Below are 20,883 nucleotides of genomic sequence, written 5' to 3'. Positions count from 1 at the left end.
CCACAAGTCGAGAGTAGACAGAATTTAGTAATTTCGTGAAGTTATACAATTGAGGGTTTCTGGTGGTGGACCCCAACAAGGAACTCATTTACTTAGAGCATTTTTTCCCCTCCCTCCCTTCTACCCCGACTTCAAGATGGTATAATCCACTTCCGGGTTTTCTGCTGCATTGCCGGAAATCTCGCGATGGAAGGAGGAGGAGGAGGTGAGGTTGGCCGGGCATGGCGGGCTCCTTGGGTGCCGGCTTAGATGCAGGCGCGTCGCGGGGCTCATGGTTGGTCGGCCGGGGTCTCCTCCACCCAGCACCGCGGGAGTGGGAGCAGCTGTTGTTGGGTGCACAGTTTTCAATCAGGCCCTCCGTGTCCCTCCTTCCTTCGGGGCCTGCCCGGAAGCCGGGTCTCGGGTCCGGGGCTGCGGGTGCCTTTGCTGGTATCTAGCTGCCAGGAATTGTCCCCCCGCGCCTTAGGGCGAATAAGTCACGCAGTGCTGGGCACGATCTTAATGTGACAGGGGTCACAATGTCTGGCTGGGAATCGCAGTCCTGCCATGTGACTGGCTGTGTCTCTGGGGCAGTGATTTTAATCCGCTCTGTGCCTCAGTTTCCTTGTCTGCAAAAATGGCAGTAACATTGTAGTACCTACCTTACACAGCTGCTACACGGACTCGGGGAGAACAGTGCCTGGATCTTAGCAAGCTCTGTCTGAGTGTTTGCCCGTTTTGTGAAAATGGGCCAGTAACTTGCCCTACGTTACACAACTGGCTAGTAAGCAAAATGGCACAGCCTTGCGCTCAGGGTCCCCCTCGGAAGCCCTGCGGCTGCTGCCTGGGAAAGCGCTCTCCTGGCAGCACTAACCAAGTGGTACCCGGTCCTCTGCATCCCTTTGACTGCGGCTGCTGCCTGGGAAAGCGCTCTCCTGGCAGCACTAAGTGGTACCCGGTCCTCTGCATCCCTTACACTGCTTTTCTCTTTAGAGCACTGGTCATGACTAAATACACTGAGTGGCCAGATTATTATGACCACCTGACGTTTGTAGGCAAATTAGCTATAATTTTGCGCTGAAGTTGCTAGAGGGCCAGATCATTATAAACGTCTGAATAGCACAACATACCTAAGTATTGTTGCTGATCAAGTTCATCCTATCATGTTGATGGCGTATCCCAATGGAGATGGCTTCTTCCAACAAGACAATGCGCCATGCCACGGTGCTCGTATTGTGCAGGAGTGGTTTCAAGAACATGAGGGAGACTTTACCTTGCTTAGGTGGCCCCCACAATCACCAGATCTCAATCCAATTGAGCATTTGTGGGACAAAGTTGAAAGAGCCATCAGGCAGCTGGTTCCACAACCATCAGATTTCACAGAACTGGACAGTGCTATTCATCAGGCATGGTGTCAGATCCCTCGAATCACCTTTCAATATCTCGTGGATTCAATGCCAAGAAGAATCACTGCAGTATTGAAGGCAAAAGGTGGCCCAACGAAGTACTGATGGGGTGGTCATAATAATCTGGCCACTCAGTGTATGTTATGGACTATTTGTTACGGGGTTCCAGCCTCCCTGCACCCCAACTGCCAAAGAACAGGGACTTACCCCTGTTGTATGAGTCCTAGCCTTTATCAGATACTCAGACGCTGAAATGAATGAATGAGCTAGTTATACATGAGTAACCCTAGCCTGAAAGTCGAGAACTGGCTTTGGCACTGGAGGGTTGGTGGTCATTTAACCTCCCCTAATGCGTGGCTCACTTATTCTCAAGATAGTGATGATCCAAGGGCATTGTAGATTTTGGAGTCAGGTCTCAGTTCCCTTTAACTTGGCCAAGACAACATTTTCTTATTCAAAATGGTACATTCTGCAATTTCTATTTCCTGTTAAAACATTGGGGGAAAAGAGGTTTTTCCTAGTATCATTAGGTGCTGTATAACCGAAGGCTACAAATGACATTAAAGCGGTATAAGAAAGGCTTCTTAAGGACCAAAAAAATATGTTAGAGGGACATGAAGTAAATGCTATAGTTTTTCAACTGGTATGTGAATATAAGTACACAACAGGCCTCAAATACTGTGACATTAAAATATAAACTCCACTTTAAACACATGTGGCAGGTCACAAATCCAAACAGGCTTGTTCTTTTTTTCTGGCCTTTTCCCTTTTGCTTGAACTTGGGTGAGAACCCTGTCTACCTTTTTTTTTGTGTGTGCATGTAAGTCACTACCTCTACCGTTAAGTGACCCAGATCTGTCCCTGGAAATTTTTTTCACTCATTATCAGAAATCAGTAACTAGGCAAGTGTGGGGACAACCGAAGTTCATCTCTTTGAGATCTTTCTTTTAAAAAAAAATGTTTTATCTCTTCTGCTCATCTGGAGATTGCCATTTTAAAAAAATATTTTTTAAATTGATCATTATCAGAAATCAGTAACTAGGCAAGTGTGGGGACACCGAAGTTCATCTCTTTGAGATCTTTACTTTCTAACTTTTTAAAAAAATGTTTTAAGCATAACTAATGGACACAGACACTGGGGGGTAGGGGAGGCCAGGGGATTTTCAAGGACGGGGGAAAAAAAGGAGAAACATGTAATACTCTTTGTAATAATTTAAGCAATAAAAAAAAAAAGAGAGAGAAAAAAAAAATGTTTTATCTCTTCCGCTCATCTGGAGATTGCCATTTTTAAAAAATATTTTTTTTTCTGGCTCTCTGTCCCTCTCCCTTCTTCTCTGTGAAGAATCAATAAGATATATTTAAGAAAAAAAAATTGATTTTAGATAGGCAGGGAGAGGGAGAGAGAAACTTCAACGATGAGAGAGAATCATTGATTGACTGCCCCCTGCACGCCCCGCACAGGGATTGAGTCTGCAACCGGGCATGTGCCCTGACTGTGACCCTGACTTCCCCAGGTCAGTGTTCAACCACTGAGCCATGCCGGCTGGGCGAATTCTTTACTTTCAAGGACTGATTCCCTCCAAGTGCTCAACAAAAACAGCCAGTGGCCACCATAGTTCTTATCTAATGGAATGGCTGAGTGTAGAAGTCTTTGTCATCTATTTATAGCATAATAAATAATCTTAGGACTAATCATGTTCCATTGAAAGGACCTGAAATTTGTAGAGATGATCTTGATTTTTGTTTTGAATCTTCAGGGACTGTTTTCACTGATAAAAGTAAAAATATTTTTTGAGTGGAAGTAACAGTGTAGTTATATATTGGATTTACACAGTAACTTCAAAAACTCATACAAGTTTCTGTTAATAGACTCGTAGGTGTAAAAACTTGTGACAGGAAATTCAGTGAGTTCATCAAGAGATACACTGCTGCCGTTGTTGCCTTTCTTAAAGACACAGATAGTGTAGTGACTTTGCTAAAAAACTTTCATCCCAGGGCACAAGAGTAAAGCACACATTTAGCCTGCCATCAAGGTCTCACATTTGCCTTCCCATGCTATCTACCACTCCTAGCCAACAGTTTCCCACTTTTATGCCTTAGTTCCAAGGCTTTCTTCTCTTGCTAATATCCTTTTTCCATCAACCTCATGCACCGTTCAAATTCTCTCTGTCAACATCTTCCGGTTCCATCATTGGAATCAAACTTTCCTCCACTTTCCCCTATTTTCCCACAGCATTTTCTACACCTTATAGCATTTCTTAACAACCTGCCCGTGTATGTCTCAACTGGAGCTCTTTATATCTTTTGCTAATTAAATTGAAAGGTACAAATCTACACAGGTGAATTAGAACTTGGGTTGTCTAATTGACTGTCTTCTGGCTTATGCTGACTAGAGAAACTGTCCATTAATGGACAAATGGATAAACAAAATGTAGTCTATACATACAAGGGAAGGGGGTACGGGGTAGGGCGGGAAGAGTTTAACCAAAGATCTTATATACATACTAGAGGCCCGGTGCATGGATTCGTGCACCGGTGGGGTCCCTCGGCCTGGCCTGCGGGGATTGGGCCGAAACTGGCAGTCCGACTTACCCCAAGGGGTCCCGGATTGCGAGAGGGTGCAGGCCAGGCCTAGTTTGTCTATAAAAAGGAATAAAGTGCTGATACATGGTAGAACCTAGATGAATCTTAAAAACATGCTAAGTGAAAGAGGCCCATCACAAAAGACCACATACTATATGATTTCACTCCTATGAAAGCCCAGAATAGGAACTTTAGAGACAGAAAGTAGATTAGTGGTTTCTTAGGGCTAGGGAGTGAGGGGGAGGGTAGAAGGGTGGTGATTAAAGGTTAAGGGGTTTCTTGAGGTATTGAAAATGCTCTAAAATTGACTGTGACATATCTATAAATGCACTGAAAATCTTTGAATTGTACACATTAAATTATATGGTATACTAGTGTCCCCATGCACGGATTCGTGCACATTGAAAGGAAATTAATTAGAAAAAATATTTCAATATCACTATTCACCCTTTCTCTATAATAGAAGTGTCAACTAAATTCATGATCAACAATGACAGATCAAAACACACGCGTGCAATTGGCTCCAGCAAGAGCTTTATATGTATGGCGCATGTGCAAGTCAACTTAGCCTTTTATATATATTGAATACACTTGCTTAATTAGACCTGCTTTCTGATTTAGCTAAACTTTTTCCAGCCCAGTGAAGCACCCCAACTTCTCTTTCAGGTAATTGTCAGCAACACAGAAGTAAATATCAACATGAAACAGATTATTATCAGATTATTATTGTAGATCAGCAGGGAGAACAAAGGGTAACATTTTTAACTACAGCAGTGTTTGACTATATTCTGCACAGTGAGAAAACCTGAAGTCATTTTCAAGTTCCACCATTTCTTACTTCTTTTCAGTTGGGTCAAGTTTCCAAACTTCCTAAATCTCTGTTTTCCAGCTAATGAAAAGAAAATAGGATTCTACTGAGTCTCCTATCTACCTACTCCAGGACTTCTGTGAGGATCAAATGAGATGAGGCATGGGAAAATGCTTCATAAACATTTGGTCAAACTATAAAATGTTTGCACCTGGCTATAAAGCAAGTCGGGTTCTTAGGCTAAAGAAACTCCAAGGAGGCTAGTCGCTAAGGAGAGGAAGCTGGGGTTTGCTACGTGACATCATTACCTGGTGCCCACAGCGACCATTTCCAGGTTGGGTTGGGCTGTGGGCCACATTTTGCACCATGGGGTCTTGGCAGCATTGGCTGCAATTTGGTGGGATGTCACTCTGGGGTGGTGGCAGGGCCTGTGTCCCACTTGGGGGAAGCTGAGTGTTGGTTTGTCAGTGCCAGGTCCATGGTGCTGTTTATTTTTAAATGGCCAGTGCACATCATGGCAGCTCCTGCATTGAGTGTCTGCCCCCTGGTGGTCAGTGTGTGTCATAACTACCAGTTGGAGGGAAGGGCAGAGACTTAGCCTTTTATATATATAGATGAACTACATCTCAAGAAAGTTGTTAAAAATTACTGATCCCCCCTCCTCCATGATGGTATTGAGAATAATAATAGCAGCTACTGCTTGCTCATCACTTACTGCTTGCTCTCAATCTAGGTACACCCCTGGAAACACTTAAAGAAGAAGAAGAAGGTCAGCCAGGATATGTTCTACCTACAAGTCTTGAAGCCAATGGTTTGAAGAAGAACAGTTGGGGCTTCTTAATTACTGGGATTGTTGGTGGGACACTGGTGGCTGTGTATGCTGTGGCCACTCCATTTATAACACCGGCCCTCCGAAAAATTTGCTTGCCTTTTGTACCCGCAACTACAAAGCAGATCGAAAATGTTGTGAAAATGTTGCAAAGCAGAAGAGGACCTCTGGTGGACATTGGCAGTGGCGACGGTCGGATTGTGAGTTATGCTAAGACGTTTTAAGGTTTGGCGTCAGAATTGTTAATATATCTCTTTCACATTTCTTATGAGGTTTATGCAAAACTTGCTAAACCTGACATTTTAGTAAAGTGGTCGTTTCATTTTGTGTTTGTTTGGCTGAACTATCAAACCCTCCAGCATGAATTTGGAATGTAATTTTCTCAGGTTTAATTTTTTTTTTTTTAAAGGAGAAAGTGCTCTGTAGATATGTCAAGTAAAAAATAACCAATAATTGGTAATTATGAAAGTGCCTGTTAAGAAATGGGCCAATATGCCCTAACCGGTTTGGCTCAGTGGATAGAGCGTCGGCCTGCGGACTCAAGGGTCCCAGGTTCGATTCCGGTCAAGGACATGTACCTTGGCTGCGGGCACATCCCCAGTAGGGGGCGTGCAGGAGGCAGCTGATCAATGTTTCTAACTTTCTATCCCTCTCCCTTCCTCTCTGTAAAAAATCAATAAAATATATTTAAAAAAAAAGAAATGGGCCAATAGAGGTGGCATAACTAGAAGAAACATGGAGTTTCACATTTTGCACTATAAATGTTTGCTTCTACACTTATCTATACTTACACATGTATAATTCTTATGGGGTAACATAGAGTTAAAATAACCCCCACTTTTTGAAAGGGAAAGATCAGCCTTTTAGTGACCTCAATCTCCCCCTTCCACCCCTCCACCTCCATAGGAAGCTGTTTAACTTACTCAAGGCCACTGATTGGCAAACAGGTGTCCCAAATCAAGTTCCCCCATGGACAATGATGAGCTGAAAAGTGAGGTAGTAGTAGTCAAGGCTGGTATTCTGGAAACATTTAGTGTGGAGACGAGCAGGCCATGATGCTTTCACTAGCCCCTGACCACATAGGCCCTGCAGTTTCATCGCGGTGACCTGGAATAATCAGGAAGAGGTTAGAAAGTGCCTTGTGTTTTTAAGAAATGAGATATATATGTTAATCAGGAGGACATTTTAAAATCCAGATTTGAATGCTTTGCATGTGCGAATAGTATCTTTTTGGTTTCTCAGAAAATGGTCTGTCTTTAAATGGTGTCTTGAACAAAGGAGGTGCCTTTTGATTGGTCTTTTATGATTATAGACCATAAATAGGAAATATTCATATCATTTTCCCAGGTAAGTTGCTTTTCTTTTTTATTTATTTTTATAATGTATGTATTTTTATTGTTGACGGTATTACAGCTGTCTCCCATTTCCCATCCCCCTCTCTACCCCTCTCTGTCCAGCCCCTACCCATTCCCTCAGGTCTTCACCTCCCTATTGTCCGTGTCCACGGGATGTTTTTCTTTTTATCTTGAATAAATACCGGCCTCTTTCTGCAGGTGATAGCAGCAGCAAAGGAAGGATTCACAGCTGTTGGCTATGAATTAAACCCATGGCTAGTTTGGTACTCCAGATACCGTGCATGGCGAGAAGGGGTACAGCACTTGGCCAAATTTTATATTTCAGATTTGTGGAAGGTATGTAAGGCAGAGAGCAGTCCTAGGAAACTCAAACCGAAACTTTCTAATTCATAATTAGTATTGCAAACTGAAAAATGTATAAAAGAAAAAGAAATAAAATACAGGTGTACTTTAGCATAATGAAATATGAACACCTTTTAAATGGATAAATTTGCAAATTGACTACTTTAGAGTATAAGCTTAAGATTTAAGATTTTTAAAATCTCATTTGGAAATCTTATAAATTGTAACATAGGCATTCACTGATTAATATTGTTCTTGGTAAATGAGAGACTTTCGTGTGTGTGTGTGTGTGTGTGTATGTTGTGTGTGTGTGTGTGTGTAGAGAGAGAGGCAGAGACAGGTGCAAAGAAAAGAAAGAATCTACCAACCGTGCTGTTATGGATCATCCTGGTCTTCATAAAGTGCAAGATACTTCAAAGTTTATTTGTACTCTAAAAAAATTGCCCTGTAATTTTGCTTTAGGAATGCTCCATAAAATGCTTTTTCTTGAATAGGAATTTTCCTTTGTAATGGTGTCATCAGTAGCCTATAAAAATTTACTTGAGTTTTTGCTTGCATTTTTTATACCATATATACATAAATGATCTCTCGGTAGAGTAAATAAGACTTTTATAGGGCAATAAGAATTTTGACTGGCAAAGCACTTTTCCCTCTAGCTTTTCAACTAAAGACCACTTTATTGCAGTTTTTACTTAGTATTTTAGAGAAGAGGATTGGGACTAGAATTTTAAGGATGGTTCAACATAAAAAACCAGTGGTCTGAGATCCCTTGAGTTCTTGCAAAGCTACTTTGGTGTAGAGTAGAGTAGGAAAGTGTGGACCAGGGGCACAGATGGCCCAGGGCCAACCGGCTCAGCCACCAGCTGGTCACTGGTGAGTCATTGGTGTTTCTGACAGACGACAGATGACCCCTGGGGCAGGCCCTTCATGGAGTTGCTGTGAGGATAAGATGACTTATGGGAAGCATTTGGAAAGCTGATGGATTGAACTAAAATGCACAAACGTGTACACATGGTATTTTTTCCATTGTGAAATCTAAAAGAGGCCACTCTGTGAAAACCTATTATTTGGTGAAATGTAAAGTTGCTACTCATCTTGAAACAAAAGTTAAGCTGGGTGTTTGGCTTTTAAAAATTAATCTATGAATCGTTTCCTCTCTTTTAGGTTACTTTTTCGCAGTACTCAAACGTCGTTATTTTTGGGGTGCCTCAGATGGTGAGTATGCCCTCTCCTGTCCCTTGTATGTTTGGTTTTAGGTCATGAAGGCCCTTACAGCTGTAACAGACCACCTCTCTATGGCCTGCTCACCCAAATGCAAGATGACTGCCTCCCAGGTAGTCTGAGGGGACACGGGCTTTCAGTTTATTGGTAAAAGGTTAATCATAAAAGATTCAGTTTATCTTTAAACTCTTGCTTCAGATAAAATCTCAATTATCCATCTAAGCCCTAAAAATTCCAGTCTGAAAACTGCTTTATGAGCGCGCAGTGTCTAATGTGGCTGGAGATTTTCACGGTCGCTCACTTCCAGCTGAAATCACTCGGGAAAGTTAATGGGATGTTCCCTTTGAATTGATCACCCCTCTGATTTTGTACTCAGACGATTTTCAGGGCAGATGAGCGCTGACTAGTTTCAATTGACCTCAGATGACTGATTCGTTCTGAGCTTTGATTATCTACTTTCCAAAGTGAAAGTACCGCAGCATTGCACTGAAAATGGTCCTAAATTTAGCCTTTGGAAAGATGACCAGAATGGGATGCGTTTGTTGTAATTGTTGGTTTACAGACCATGGAAAGAAATCCCGGTTCACTTTTCAAAGTCTGTAATTGTAGCCATAATAGTCTTGGCGAAATTGGATGTTTCCTGAAATACACTATAAAACTGATATGGTTTTCAGTTAAAAGAACGGGAAAATTTTTTTTCTTTTGGTGTTTTTTTTAATTTATTCACATCTTAGTTGTTGTACAAGAAGTTTTAATGCTTAAGAAATTTATCCTCACCACTAGACTCTTTAGTGCAATGCCATTTTCTTTCTTTTTTTTTGCCATTTTCTTTTATTTTTTGAAGTCAATTTAGAAGGGTTTTGTTATATATTCTTGAAAGTAACAGAATTCTATATGTTTGTAATTTTCGGCAAGCCTACATATAGCTGAAACCTGGGTGTCTACAGGTTTGTTATAGAAATAAAAAGAGGTAGAAGGGCATGATCCTTGGCCATTAAAAACAAAGCAAACCAACACTATTCAGGACCATAGGATTGCTATGGAATTTGATATTTACTAGTTAGGATGTTTGGGCAGTCCTTCAGAATAATTAGCATTTGGAGGCAAATAACTTTAATTTGAAATCCAAGCTTTCCAAAAATAGAAATTGATATTTATTCGGCTTCCACGCAGTGTGGAGAGGCTGGATGATGGCCTGAGATGTGGACTTATGAAGCCACAGCCGCTGTGTCCCTGTGGGGGGCAGCAGTGGCCTTTGGTAGTCACTGTCACGGCATAACCTGCGGACTCCGACTCCTTGAGTTTCTCTGACATATTTGAAGTATGGTCAGTTTTTGGAGCTGTTCACCCAGAGGAAATAAGAGTCCTATTATTTTGATGGATGCTTCTGCAATTATTGTCCTTTCTTCTGTACACAGAGGCATTCTTAAGTAAGGAACTTGTAGTGTTGCACTGTTGCCAAGAAAATTGGGAGCAGCTGAAATGCAGGCAGCACCCACACTCCTGGAATGGCAGACTCAGCCACCTAGCAGGTTCTCATGCAGGTGGATCAGTCACAGGTGCAGAGGGCCCAGGTGGCATCTGTTGGCCTGGAGGCCCAATTTCAGGAGTGGAGGGCCCCGCTTTCCGCCCTTATCAAACTTTGCTTACGTGGAGGATGTGAGCGGGGAGGGAGAGCGCTGGCTGGGGATCCAGGGGCCAGGTCTGCCCTCAGTGAGGTGAGTCCTGAAAAGTCCTTTTATGTATCTGGGCCTTATCATTCACTCTTCTATTAAAATGCATTTCCCTTCCCTGAGCACTGGTCAGTATTCTGGTCATGCCCAGGTGGCTCGACACAGCCAGTGTGGCATGAAATGTTTCCCAGGGCAGCTGAAGCACACACATGTCATGAGAGAGCCAGGAGGACCCTTAGGGAACTTCAGAAGTAGAAACCCTAGCATTATAAATCCTCACCCTGCTTCTGATAGCGGACTGATTATTCCCAACAGCTCTTGGCAGTCTTAGCTCGAAATTAGCGGTGCCCTAACATTTCAACACTGGTGTGTGTTTGAATTATGAGAGTGAGGAATCCCATTGGACCTGGTAAATCCTGTAGTAGGTTGTAAATTCCCACATTTAAGACTAGCTTATCCACCAAGAGAATCTTTTGAAAATGTGGAACAGATCATGTGTGTCCTTGTTTAAAACCCTTCTGTGGCTTCCTGCTGCTTAAAAGCGGTGAGGATAAGGCCTAAAACCCTCCGCATGGCCCTGAGGCCTGGCTTGGAGTGGCCCCTGCTTCCCTCAGCTGCCTGTGCCAAGCCCCTGTTTTCCTCTCGGGCCCTGGGCTTTGCTGTGTGTGGGGGCTGTGTCCTTCCTCTGATTTCAGTCCCCCAGCTCAGGGCCTAGTTGGTGAACACCTGTTGACCACTCATGGTCCAGTGGCTTTTCCACTGAGAATGGTCCCTGACCGCCCCATGGCACAAGCTCCAGTGCCCTCTGTTTTTCACTCGTACAGTGCCTGTTCCCCTCTCCTTACGTGAGTCATTGCACATTTCCCGTGTGATGGTGTTGGCAGCGTTTGCAGTGGGCACTGTACTACCAGCTCGAGAATAAAGGCTGGCCTGTTTTTCTGCCGGACCTCCAGCATGGCAGCACCCAGCAGAGGGTAATCACCCCACCGGAAGTATTTGTTAAATGAATGAATAAATATGGTATAAATACCCATTAAGTACACTTCCTCCAGTGGGCTATTCAATTTCATAACTTCAAAGAATGACTAATTTAATTTTAGTTGTGAATCCTGTTTTGAAGTATTGAATGAAAATATTATCAGCATGTTCTGATGAAGAAAAATCATTCATGATTGAATTATTTATTCTTCATTCATTCATTTGACCAGTATTTATTCAGGGCTCACTTGGAATACTTTAATAATAAGTGAATAAAGGAGAAACACATCCCTGCCCCAGGTGCTAATATGCTAGTGGGGAGGCAGAGATTGGGATGCTTATATAAATTATATCGAGCAAGAGAGGGGATATGTGCTGTGGGGCAAGCTAAAGCAGGAGAGGGATGGGGCAGAGACAGTGTTCCTGAAAAGGGGACGTTGGAGGTGAGGGAGGAGCTGTGTGTCTGTCCGAAGAAGGGAATAGCATTTCAAACAGGAACAGCCACTTTAAGGAAGCTGGGGTGTGTGTGCCTATTGGGTTCCAGGAGCTTCAGGGAGGCGGGTCTGGCAGGGGCAGGGTGAGTGAGGGGAGCTGGGGAGAGGTGAGGTCAGAAAAAGTAGAGCTGGGATGGGAAGGACCCTGGGCCCTTGTAAGGCGGTAGCGGTTGTGGGTTTGAGCAGAGGCATGGAGGATCGAAATGGACTGGGGCTGAAAAGGATCACAGGCTGCCCTGGGTGAGAAAGAGCAGTCAAGGTTGGCTCCCAGGTTTTTGGCCTGAGCAACTGGAAGTTGCCGTTAGTGAGCTGGGAAAAGGGCCCTTGTAAGGCGGTAGCGGTTGTGGGTTTGAGCAGAGGCATGGAGGATCGAAATGGACTGGGGCTGAAAAGGACAGGCTGCCCTGGGTGAGAAAGAGCAGTCAAGGTCAGCTCCCAGGTTTTTGGCCTGAGCAACTGGAAGTTGCCATTAGTGAGCTGGGAAATGTGCAGGAGGAGTGGCTTGGAAGATCAGGAATTCCGGGTGGCATGTGATGTGTGAGATGTGTGTGGGAATTTCAGGTTGGTAGTGGTGGATAGAAGAGTCCGGGGCTCAGGAGAGAGGGCTGGAGATCAGGTTTTTAGGCACCAGCGCCCAGAGGGAGTTGAAGCAGGGGAGTGGCTGAGGTCACTCATGAAGGGGAAGAGCCATCCAAGGCCTGAGCCCTGGCCTCGGACTGATGAGGGGCACTCAGCGAAGGACTGGAGAGGAGGGGCTGGGAGGTTGGAAGTGAGGGTGGGCAGGGCTGTTACCTGGAAGGCAAGTGAAGCCAGTGCCTTAGGGAAGAGGGGTGATGAAGGGGCTCCTAGCTGCCTGTGGCCATGCTAATTTGTCTGATATGCCTTTGCGCTGGTTTCAATTTATGTTTAAAGTTTTGAAGATGTAATTAGAATAGAGTATGATGAGTTCGTGTCACTTTGAAACCTATAATTGTATGAATAAGTTTGAATTCCATTAGACATACATGACATATCACAGCTTCTCTTTGTGTGTGATATCAAGACCCTGATTTGTTGCATATTTATGTGTAATTTAGTCAGTTAATTTCTTATGATTGAAATAGCTCCCTTTCATTTTTAGGTTTATCTTGACTTAGCATATGACATTTGGAAATAAAAGAGAAAAGAATAATGATAATATGAATACATTTACAATTATCCTTTTTATGAACAAAATTACCATAAGAAACCCCTGATATTTTGGAAAAAGATTCTTTGCTTATTTAATTTTTCCCTCAAGGAACAAAACTTTTTTTTTTTTAAACTCATCTTTTCCTGGCTGTTAAAAGAATAGAAATATTTCATCCTTAATGGAACTTATTCTTTGTTATCTTGGTATTGATGCTAATGAAGAATTAAATTCTGGCTCACGTAGCCATACTAGTACATCATGTAGAGGAGTTTTTCCAAGCTACTTCTTAAAGGTATAAAACCTTCATAGAAGTACTGTCAATTTTTTTGTCTCTACTTACTTTAGAACTTGATTTCTAAATACCATTTCCCACTCAGAGGAACCAGGAATGTTTGAGAAATGGCTGATCCCAGGGCTGAGGAAGGGAAGATACAAAAGGCCAGGGCTCAGCACATTTTTGTTGAGCCCGAATGTAAGGAAGTGCTCCAGATATTTGATGGAGGCATGTCCAAAGGAAAGAGCAGCCAACTTGGGATGATTTGAGCACTAGCATAAATGGGACGGTAGTGGATTATCACCCATTGAATGAAATAATCTGGTTCATCCTACAGTGATAGCGAGCTAGGTAGAAAGAGAGAAGGGAAAGCTGTTTCTTGCAGTAGAAAGTACAATTTCATCTAGAAGAAATGATGGGATTAGCAAATCCATACTTTGCAACCATTATAGCGAACATTGACTCAGGCCAGAATCATCAGTGAATAGTACATCTAGTGGGGGGTCAGCTTGATGAATAATAGGATATGTACGTCCGCTCAAGGTATTTCCCCACAAATTATTCATTATAAAGGAAAAATAGTGACCACACTCTGGAGACACCAGATACCATCTCAACTGAGTGGTGACCACCACCCTCAAAGCAGGAGGACCCCATGGGCATCTCATCTGACTGTGGGGCCCTGAGATGTTCACAGCCCCACTTATGGGTCATTGCCAAGGACTCCCAGGCTGAGTCATCACGAGCAAACATCAGAGGAACTTGGAGGCCCTGGGAAAATAACTGGCCCATGTTGTAGAGGATGTTATTGTCATGAGACGCAAAGAAACATGGAGGGGCTGTTCCAGATTAAAAGAGACAAGGAGCCCTAGCCGGTTTGGCTCAGTGGATAGAGTGCTGGCCTGTGGACTGAAGGGTCCCAGGTTCAATTCTGGTCAAGGGCACATGCCCAGGTTGCAGGCTTGATCCCCAGTAGGGGGCGTGCAGGAAGCAGCCGATCAATTATTCTCTCATCATTGATGTTTCTATCTCTCTTCCTCTCTGAAATCAATAAAAATATATTTAAATAAATAAATAAAAGAGACAAAGAAACATTACAGCTAAATGCAATGTGGAATCCCAAACTGGGGGAAAGTGTCAAGTTGAGACATTTGACAAAATTGGAATGTTACTATTGGAATTATTTTATTGGAATATAATGCTAAATTTCCTGAATGTGGTACCTATGCTGGGGGGTATTTTTTAGAAAATATTTTCTTAGAAAACGTTGAACTATCCTATATAATAAAAGCCTAATATGCAAATTGTCCCCTCAACCAGGAGTTTGACCGCTCACTATGATGTGCACTGACCATCAGGGTGTGGTGCGGAACATGGCAGGCGTCAGCAACGCGCTGCGACCTCTCGCCGGCTACCTGGGGGCAGGGGTGATGGGGACAAAGGTACGGTGAGAATGTGGGGTGTCTGCTGAGCTCGCTCTCACTCCCCCTGCTACCCTCCCCTGGGATGCCAGGGCTTGCGCCGGGAAGCCCCTGCGCTCAGGTGCCGGGCGCCCCGCACCCGTGTGGTGTCTTCTGGTGAGTTGGGCTGCAGCTGCCGGGACCGCAGGGGCCGGTTGGGTTCCCCGTGGGTTCATGCAGGAGCTGGTCAGTGGGGCCGACTGGGAGAGAGTGCGCTGCCCGCCCAGCTTCGTGCGGTGGGCAGCCCGATCCCTGTGGGTTTGCGCAGGAGCCAGTTTGCAAGGAGAGAGCGAGCTGCCCCCCACCACCACCCCCCGCTTTCTTGCGGCGCCACTGGGCAGCCCAGAGGCCCACGCTGCGCCCCAGCCTGGGGCATCCGGCTGCGCTCACTGCATCTCTGCGTGAGAACTTGGGTGCTGTGACTCAGGCAGAGGCGGGGCGTGTGGGGGCCCGGGGACCCAGGTGCTGCCTAGGGCCCGCCTAGGGCCCAGAGGTCAGCTGGAACCTGCCCTTCCAAGCCAGATGCTCATGCTTCGATGGCTGGCCAGGCGTAGGGACCGCATCTGTGCACGAATTTTGTGCATTGGGCCTCTAGTCAAGGAATAAAGGAGCATGTTGTATGCAACCTATTCTCCAATTAGAAAACATGTTTATGGAGAGGGGAAGAGGGCAAATCTGATAAAGCAAATATGACAAATTTTTCTTGCAACTTCTCTGTAAATTTGAAATTATTTCAAAATAAAAAGGAGAGTGAAAACATATTCTCAGGAGGTGAAGGTGGTAATCTGTTTTTAGGACCTGAAGATAAACTTTAAGTGATTGCTAATTTGCTGATATAATTACAATGTTATTATTTTTAGCAAACAATAAAATGCTTTCTCCACAGGTAGATTGGCAATACCGTAAGATGAAAAGAGAATTTTACAGTTTATTTTTTATGTTGACTATCAAAAAATTAATTATCAGTATATTTTTAAAACTATAAGATATTATATTTCAAGTTGGTAGAATGTGTATTTTTATAGTCTTATCATTCTATATTTCCTTGAATCTAGATGCTATTGATTTTAAGATGCATTTTGCTATTGAGAAAGAAAAAATATTGCCAATTATAATTCTAAGACAATGTCAATGGTAAGTTGTTAAAAATGTGGAAAAATATGTTAAATAGTTGAGACAGAGTAGATTGAAATGTTTAGATAAATAATTTAAATCTGCTTCTCATTTTAATGATTGCCACATCGTGATTTTAGTTAGAAAACGAGAAATCTATGATACATATCTGCTAAAAATGACATATTTCATAATTGATACTAGATGATGTCTTTATAACTGTTGTCAATGCGACTTCTGTTTTTTGATGGATTGTTTGATAATGTACTTCTGCCCTGAAGTGATCTTCATTGCAATTAGAAGTTTTTGCACAGGTATTTTCAGGGACTCAAATACAGAAGGACATTTGAGAATCAATAGTGACTGCCGTTCTCCACAGATGCTGCAGTTGGAGAAGAAACTTGAGCTTGAACTTGAGAGTGATGCTAGAGTCATCGCTTGCCGGTTCCCTTTCCCACACTGGACCCCGGCCCAGGTCACCGGAGAGGGGATAGACACTGTGTGGGTTTATGACATGAGTATGTTTAAAGGGAGTGAGAAGAGGCCCTGAAGATTGATGCATTTCCAGTTGGTCATTCGAATATAAAATTTATTGAGAGTCTTTTTCTGTAGTGTTGGTGGTCTTTGATTTTATAGAGACTTATAGCTGTGTGTTTAGCAAAGAGTATATTTTTGTTTGGCATGGCATGAGAAATTATTGTTACTTCCCTTACTTTTTGGAGAAAACAAGTTAAGAATAGCAGGTAGATTTAAAGTTCCCTTTCATGGTATATTTTAAAAAATGTGCTTATAGCTTTTCATGCACTTCGATGTGTGAAAATATGGATAAGTGATAGATGTTGATGGGTGGGAAAGATGTGGATAGCTCTTCACATGATAAAGAATATGATTTAATGCCACAGATGAGAGAAAACAATTTTAAAGAGGTATGTATTAGTAAATGTTTGCAGTTTCCTATAACTTTACTCATACTCAAGATTTGTCTTTCTTCTTTATACATCATGACAGAATTAATTTTATAAGGGATTTAGAGAGGCATTTATATTTTATAACATTTATTAGGAATACTTTGTTTCTAGGCTAGTAGATGACTGTATTTTATTGACTCTAAGATGTATATGTATGTGTATACATATTTTAATGTTTCTGAAATTGAGAGGTTTCTCCCAACAGATGGTGTTTTATAGCTGTAATGGGCAGCATTGTACCTAGTCAACTACCATTGATAGATCTCAGAGTTGATGAAATAGGGTGTTCAGAAAAGATACATGATGCAGTGGAGTGGTTGGCAATGATTTAATAGTAAGATAAGTGATCATGAGCTTCAGAGGGAGCCGGACCTGGGTTCAGATCCTTGCTGGACCCTCAGCAGGAGGCCTTGGACAGTGGCTTAGACTCTCAGTCTTGGCTTCCTGAGTATCCTTGTCATCTATAATAATAAAAGCGTAATATGCTAATTAGACTGGACATCCTTCCGGGCGTCCTTCCTTCCGGACAAAGCCTCAGTGGGTGGGGGCTGAGGCAGAGGCAGCAGGATTTTGTGCATTGGGCCTCTAGTTGGTATAATGATGTACTGAACAGGGGGACCTATTTGTAAAACTCATGGCATAAAGTCTTTGGTCTGTACATAGTATTTATTATTAATTTAGAAGCTAATGAAAAGCTTATTCACAGAAGGTGTAGATTATTTCTGCTAGTCACTTCTTTATTTTATGAAAGCAGCCATTTATTTAATATTTCTCATTTATGAGAAGAGACTTGACCGATTTAGATAAAGACAAGTTAAGGAAAATCTTTGAATTTGAGTAGACAGGTTTCATATATCTGAAAAATTAATATCGAATGATGGCTCAGCTAATCCCTGCTCATCACAGAAAATAATTGAACTCCCAGCCATACAGCTTGTAACCTAAGTACCAAACTGTCTTAGAGATCTGATAAAGTGAGAAGGTTTGTGTCTTTTACTAAACTGATAAAAATGTGATCAATTTGATAATTTTGATTTAAATGAGAAGCAACTAGGGACTCATTAATTCATTTAGCAAATATTATTGAGTGCCTACTGTGTAATCAGCTTTTCCAATTCAATGGTGAATGGACAGACAAGGCCTCTAATCTTATGGAATTTATATTCTGGAAGGGGGAGACAAAGGAATAGGTGAGTGAATGTTAGAGTGTGCGAAGTTCTTGGAAAGAAATAGCAGGGTGATAGTACAGGGAGCAACTGTGTGTGTTGTGGGTGAGGGGATGGGATAGTGTGGACATCTGTCAGCGTTTTGGCTGCCACTATCTCTTCCTTTTCCACTAGGCCCTGATTTCCTAATGGAGAACGAATTCTCTGCCATGGTGGTCAGCCCTGTAACTTGGCTGGGCACCCTTGGAGAGGGATGCATTGTAGCTCATTGCCAGGACAGGGTGGTAGGCAGAGCCCGACGTATTCCTGGTGATAGAAGGAGAGGCATAGGTTATATTCAGAGTTGTGTATAATTTGCCACTTTTGGGGTTTCTCCTTCAACTTCCCAAGAATTAGATGATGCTTGATCCTGCAGCCTCAAAGCACAACAGACCGTTTCATAGAATTATTGTGATTCACGGAATCTGCAAGATCTTTAACTGTTTCTTAAAATTGTGCCTTTAAGTAAGAACTATTCAATAAGGTTTTTCCTGTAGAGGTTATTGTAGCTTCCCTGACTGGCTGGTTTGAATTTTTTATCAGTTACTAGGTCAAATTTTGCACATGGCACAGGATAGGGAATGACAGCTACCATGTTTGATGTCAAAAATAGGGTTCAAAAACAAACTGATGAATAAAGTAGATTCAGAGGCATAGAAACATGGAACAGATTGACTAATCTCAGAGGGAAGGGGGGTGGGAGGGGTGAGAAGAGATTAACCAAAGATCTTATATACATACATGGATTACCTATGGACACAGACAATAGTGTGGTGAAGACCTGGGGTGGGAGCCGGGTGGAGGGGAGTAATGGAGGGAAAAGGGGGGCACCTGTAATACTCTCAACAATAAAGATTTAAAAATAAATAAAAATGGAAAGAATAGGGTTCAAAAATATCTGTGCAGATTGAAATCAGGGATAAATACTAATCTGGTAAAATATAAAGTTAAAAAACAAACAAGCAAAAGTAGAAATAAGCTTCGGGCTGATGCAGCCTGACAGGAGCCATGTGAACAGAGACCTGCAGGGTCCAGCCACACTCAGGTCAATGACTTGAGCTCATTCCCATCTGAATGTGTCTTTCTCCAAAACCATGGCTCCAGGATCACAACCTAGGTGTGCTAGGTGGGCCTCAGGAGACCCTCGGCCAGAATGGCATTCAGATTCCTTGAAATGCTTAGCTCCCCATGTGCACGTGAAACCAAGTTTAAAAGATGTAAGAAATGAGATTCTTCTACATACACTGTTTACCATTGCTGAGTGACCGGTGTACACCATATCAAGTTATAACCAAACAGAATAGAAAAAATGGAAGATTTCTGACATTTAAACCACATATCCAGGTACCACTCTACCAAAGTACTTTCTCCAGTGGCCAAATGTCTGAAAGACCTGCTATAAAGACATAGATGTTCTCAGGTCCAGGAGTCTTCTAAGCTTGTGCTACAGCCTCAGTTTCCTAGCTTGGGCCCAGCTTAGTGCATTCCAGGGAAGACCTCTAAGTCATTGCTGTGTAGACTACAGGAGTCTACTTACTAGTAAGTTTCAACAGACAAACAAGAAGCACATAGCTTTGTCGTGTGGTGTCTTTTGCTGTTGGGGCCACAGTGTGCCTAGCTCTTCATTAACACGTTGATGTCATCTGGGCCACAGTGGCAAAGTCTACAGGCCTCTGACCCAGGCCACTTGTCCTGGAGCAGGGGATGCCAGCGGGCCTGCCAAAGGAGATGTGCAGACACTGCTCCCTCTTACCCAGCAGTCATCACCCCTCTTCCTTAGCAACTGAATCTCCAGATTTCAGGTGTCAGGCATCAGTGTATTCAGGGACGACGGGCCCTGTCGGTTGTTTGGTCCCATCTCTTGGGCATCAGAGTGGGTGGTAGGCATGTGACCCAGTTCCTGCCAGTGAGGTTTGAGGGACATCTGCTGGGAGCTTTGGGAAAGGTTTTGTTGCTGATAGAAGGAGCTGCTTGAGGAGTGAGCAGTAACACCTGGGGCAGTAGCAGCCACTTTGCAACCACGGGGGAAAGTGCAGGTGGAAGCCAAGGAGCTGAGGCTGGTGGTGCAGAAAGACGGAAAGACATTGTGTCTGTGACGATGCCACTGAGTTCCTGGACTGACCTGGAGTCTGCGACTTTAAGACATCTTGTTAAGTTGCACAATAAACATGTTGTTTTAAAGCTTCTTTGACTTGGGTGTTGTGTTGTTTGCCCCATGCAGTGGTAGGAGGGTGTGAGGCTGCGTTGGCCGAGGCCCCTGTGAGCCCACGCTCCCTGCCCGGAGAGCACTAGGGAGATAGCACCTGTTGGCCGGGTCAGAGGTGCATCTGGAGTGTGTGAGGCATGGAGAGCTCTGGGGGTCGGGACATTTGGAAGTTAATGTCCCAGAGTAGCTCCAGAGTGGTGTTTGGGGAATTGTACCACGTCAAGAGGACCTGGCCTTCACAGCTCGCACAGTCATCCCCGGAGGGCATCCTGTTCTTGGAGATGTGGGCAGGGGTGAGGAACGGCAGGGCCTCAGCTGTATCCCTGCACCCAGGGAGTTTTATGGGAGAGATGATTCTCAGGATTAGTAAGGAAGTAGGAAGAGGAGGGGAAGAAGTTACATTCAGACTGTCCTTGGCAGGTAGGGTTGCCAAGTAGGGAAACTGTGGACTGTGTGTTAAGTGTCCTGAAAAACTTGTACATTGAAATCCTAACCTTCAGTGTGATAGTATTAGGAGGTGGGGACTTTGGGTGATTAGGTCATGAGGGAAGACCCCTTATCAAGGGATTAGTACCCTTATAGAGACCCCAGAGCCCTCCCTCACTTCTTCCATTGCAGGGACGACACAGGGAGAAGCTGGTCATTGATACAGAAAGCGGGTTCTTATTGACACTGAATCTGCCAGTGCCAATATGTCCCTAACGATGCCTCATCCCCTTCTAAGTGACACTGTCCCACCCAGAGCTCTCTGACTCCTCTTCAGTTGGTGGAGCCTGGGTTGGGCATCTGAGCCAAAGGCAGGCCATAGAGATGAGGTG

At 43.5% G+C, this 20,883-nt stretch overlaps 1 protein-coding gene across 3 annotated transcripts; it reads left to right on the top strand.

Annotated features, from left to right (window-relative positions):
- Window positions 1-149: 149 nt before the first annotated feature.
- FAM173B (family with sequence similarity 173, member B) lies at window positions 150-16,289 on the top strand. 3 transcript variants are annotated; one of them, XM_014543539.1, is made up of 5 exons: window positions 150-205; window positions 5,510-5,805; window positions 7,159-7,296; window positions 8,467-8,517; window positions 16,066-16,289. In XM_014543539.1, the coding sequence occupies exons 1-5, from the start codon at window positions 187-189 to the stop codon at window positions 16,234-16,236; spliced, it is 675 nt and encodes a 224-aa protein (XP_014399025.1). In that variant the 5' UTR covers window positions 150-186; the 3' UTR covers window positions 16,237-16,289. The 3 variants fall into 3 exon arrangements, with proteins under 3 accessions (XP_014399025.1, XP_005871102.1, XP_014399023.1); XM_005871040.2 differs by having other exon boundaries at window positions 7,159-7,250; window positions 8,465-8,517; window positions 16,066-16,091; XM_014543537.1 differs by lacking the exon at window positions 150-205 and adding an exon at window positions 241-274.
- The last annotated feature ends 4,594 nt before the right edge of the window (window positions 16,290-20,883 follow it).

Source organism: Myotis brandtii, unplaced genomic scaffold (genome assembly GCF_000412655.1).
Source record: "Myotis brandtii unplaced genomic scaffold, ASM41265v1 scaffold328, whole genome shotgun sequence".
Lineage (NCBI taxonomy): Eukaryota > Metazoa > Chordata > Mammalia > Chiroptera > Vespertilionidae > Myotis > Myotis brandtii.
Note: the sequence above shows the minus strand (reverse complement) of the source record. Positions and strands in the feature narration are given on the sequence as shown.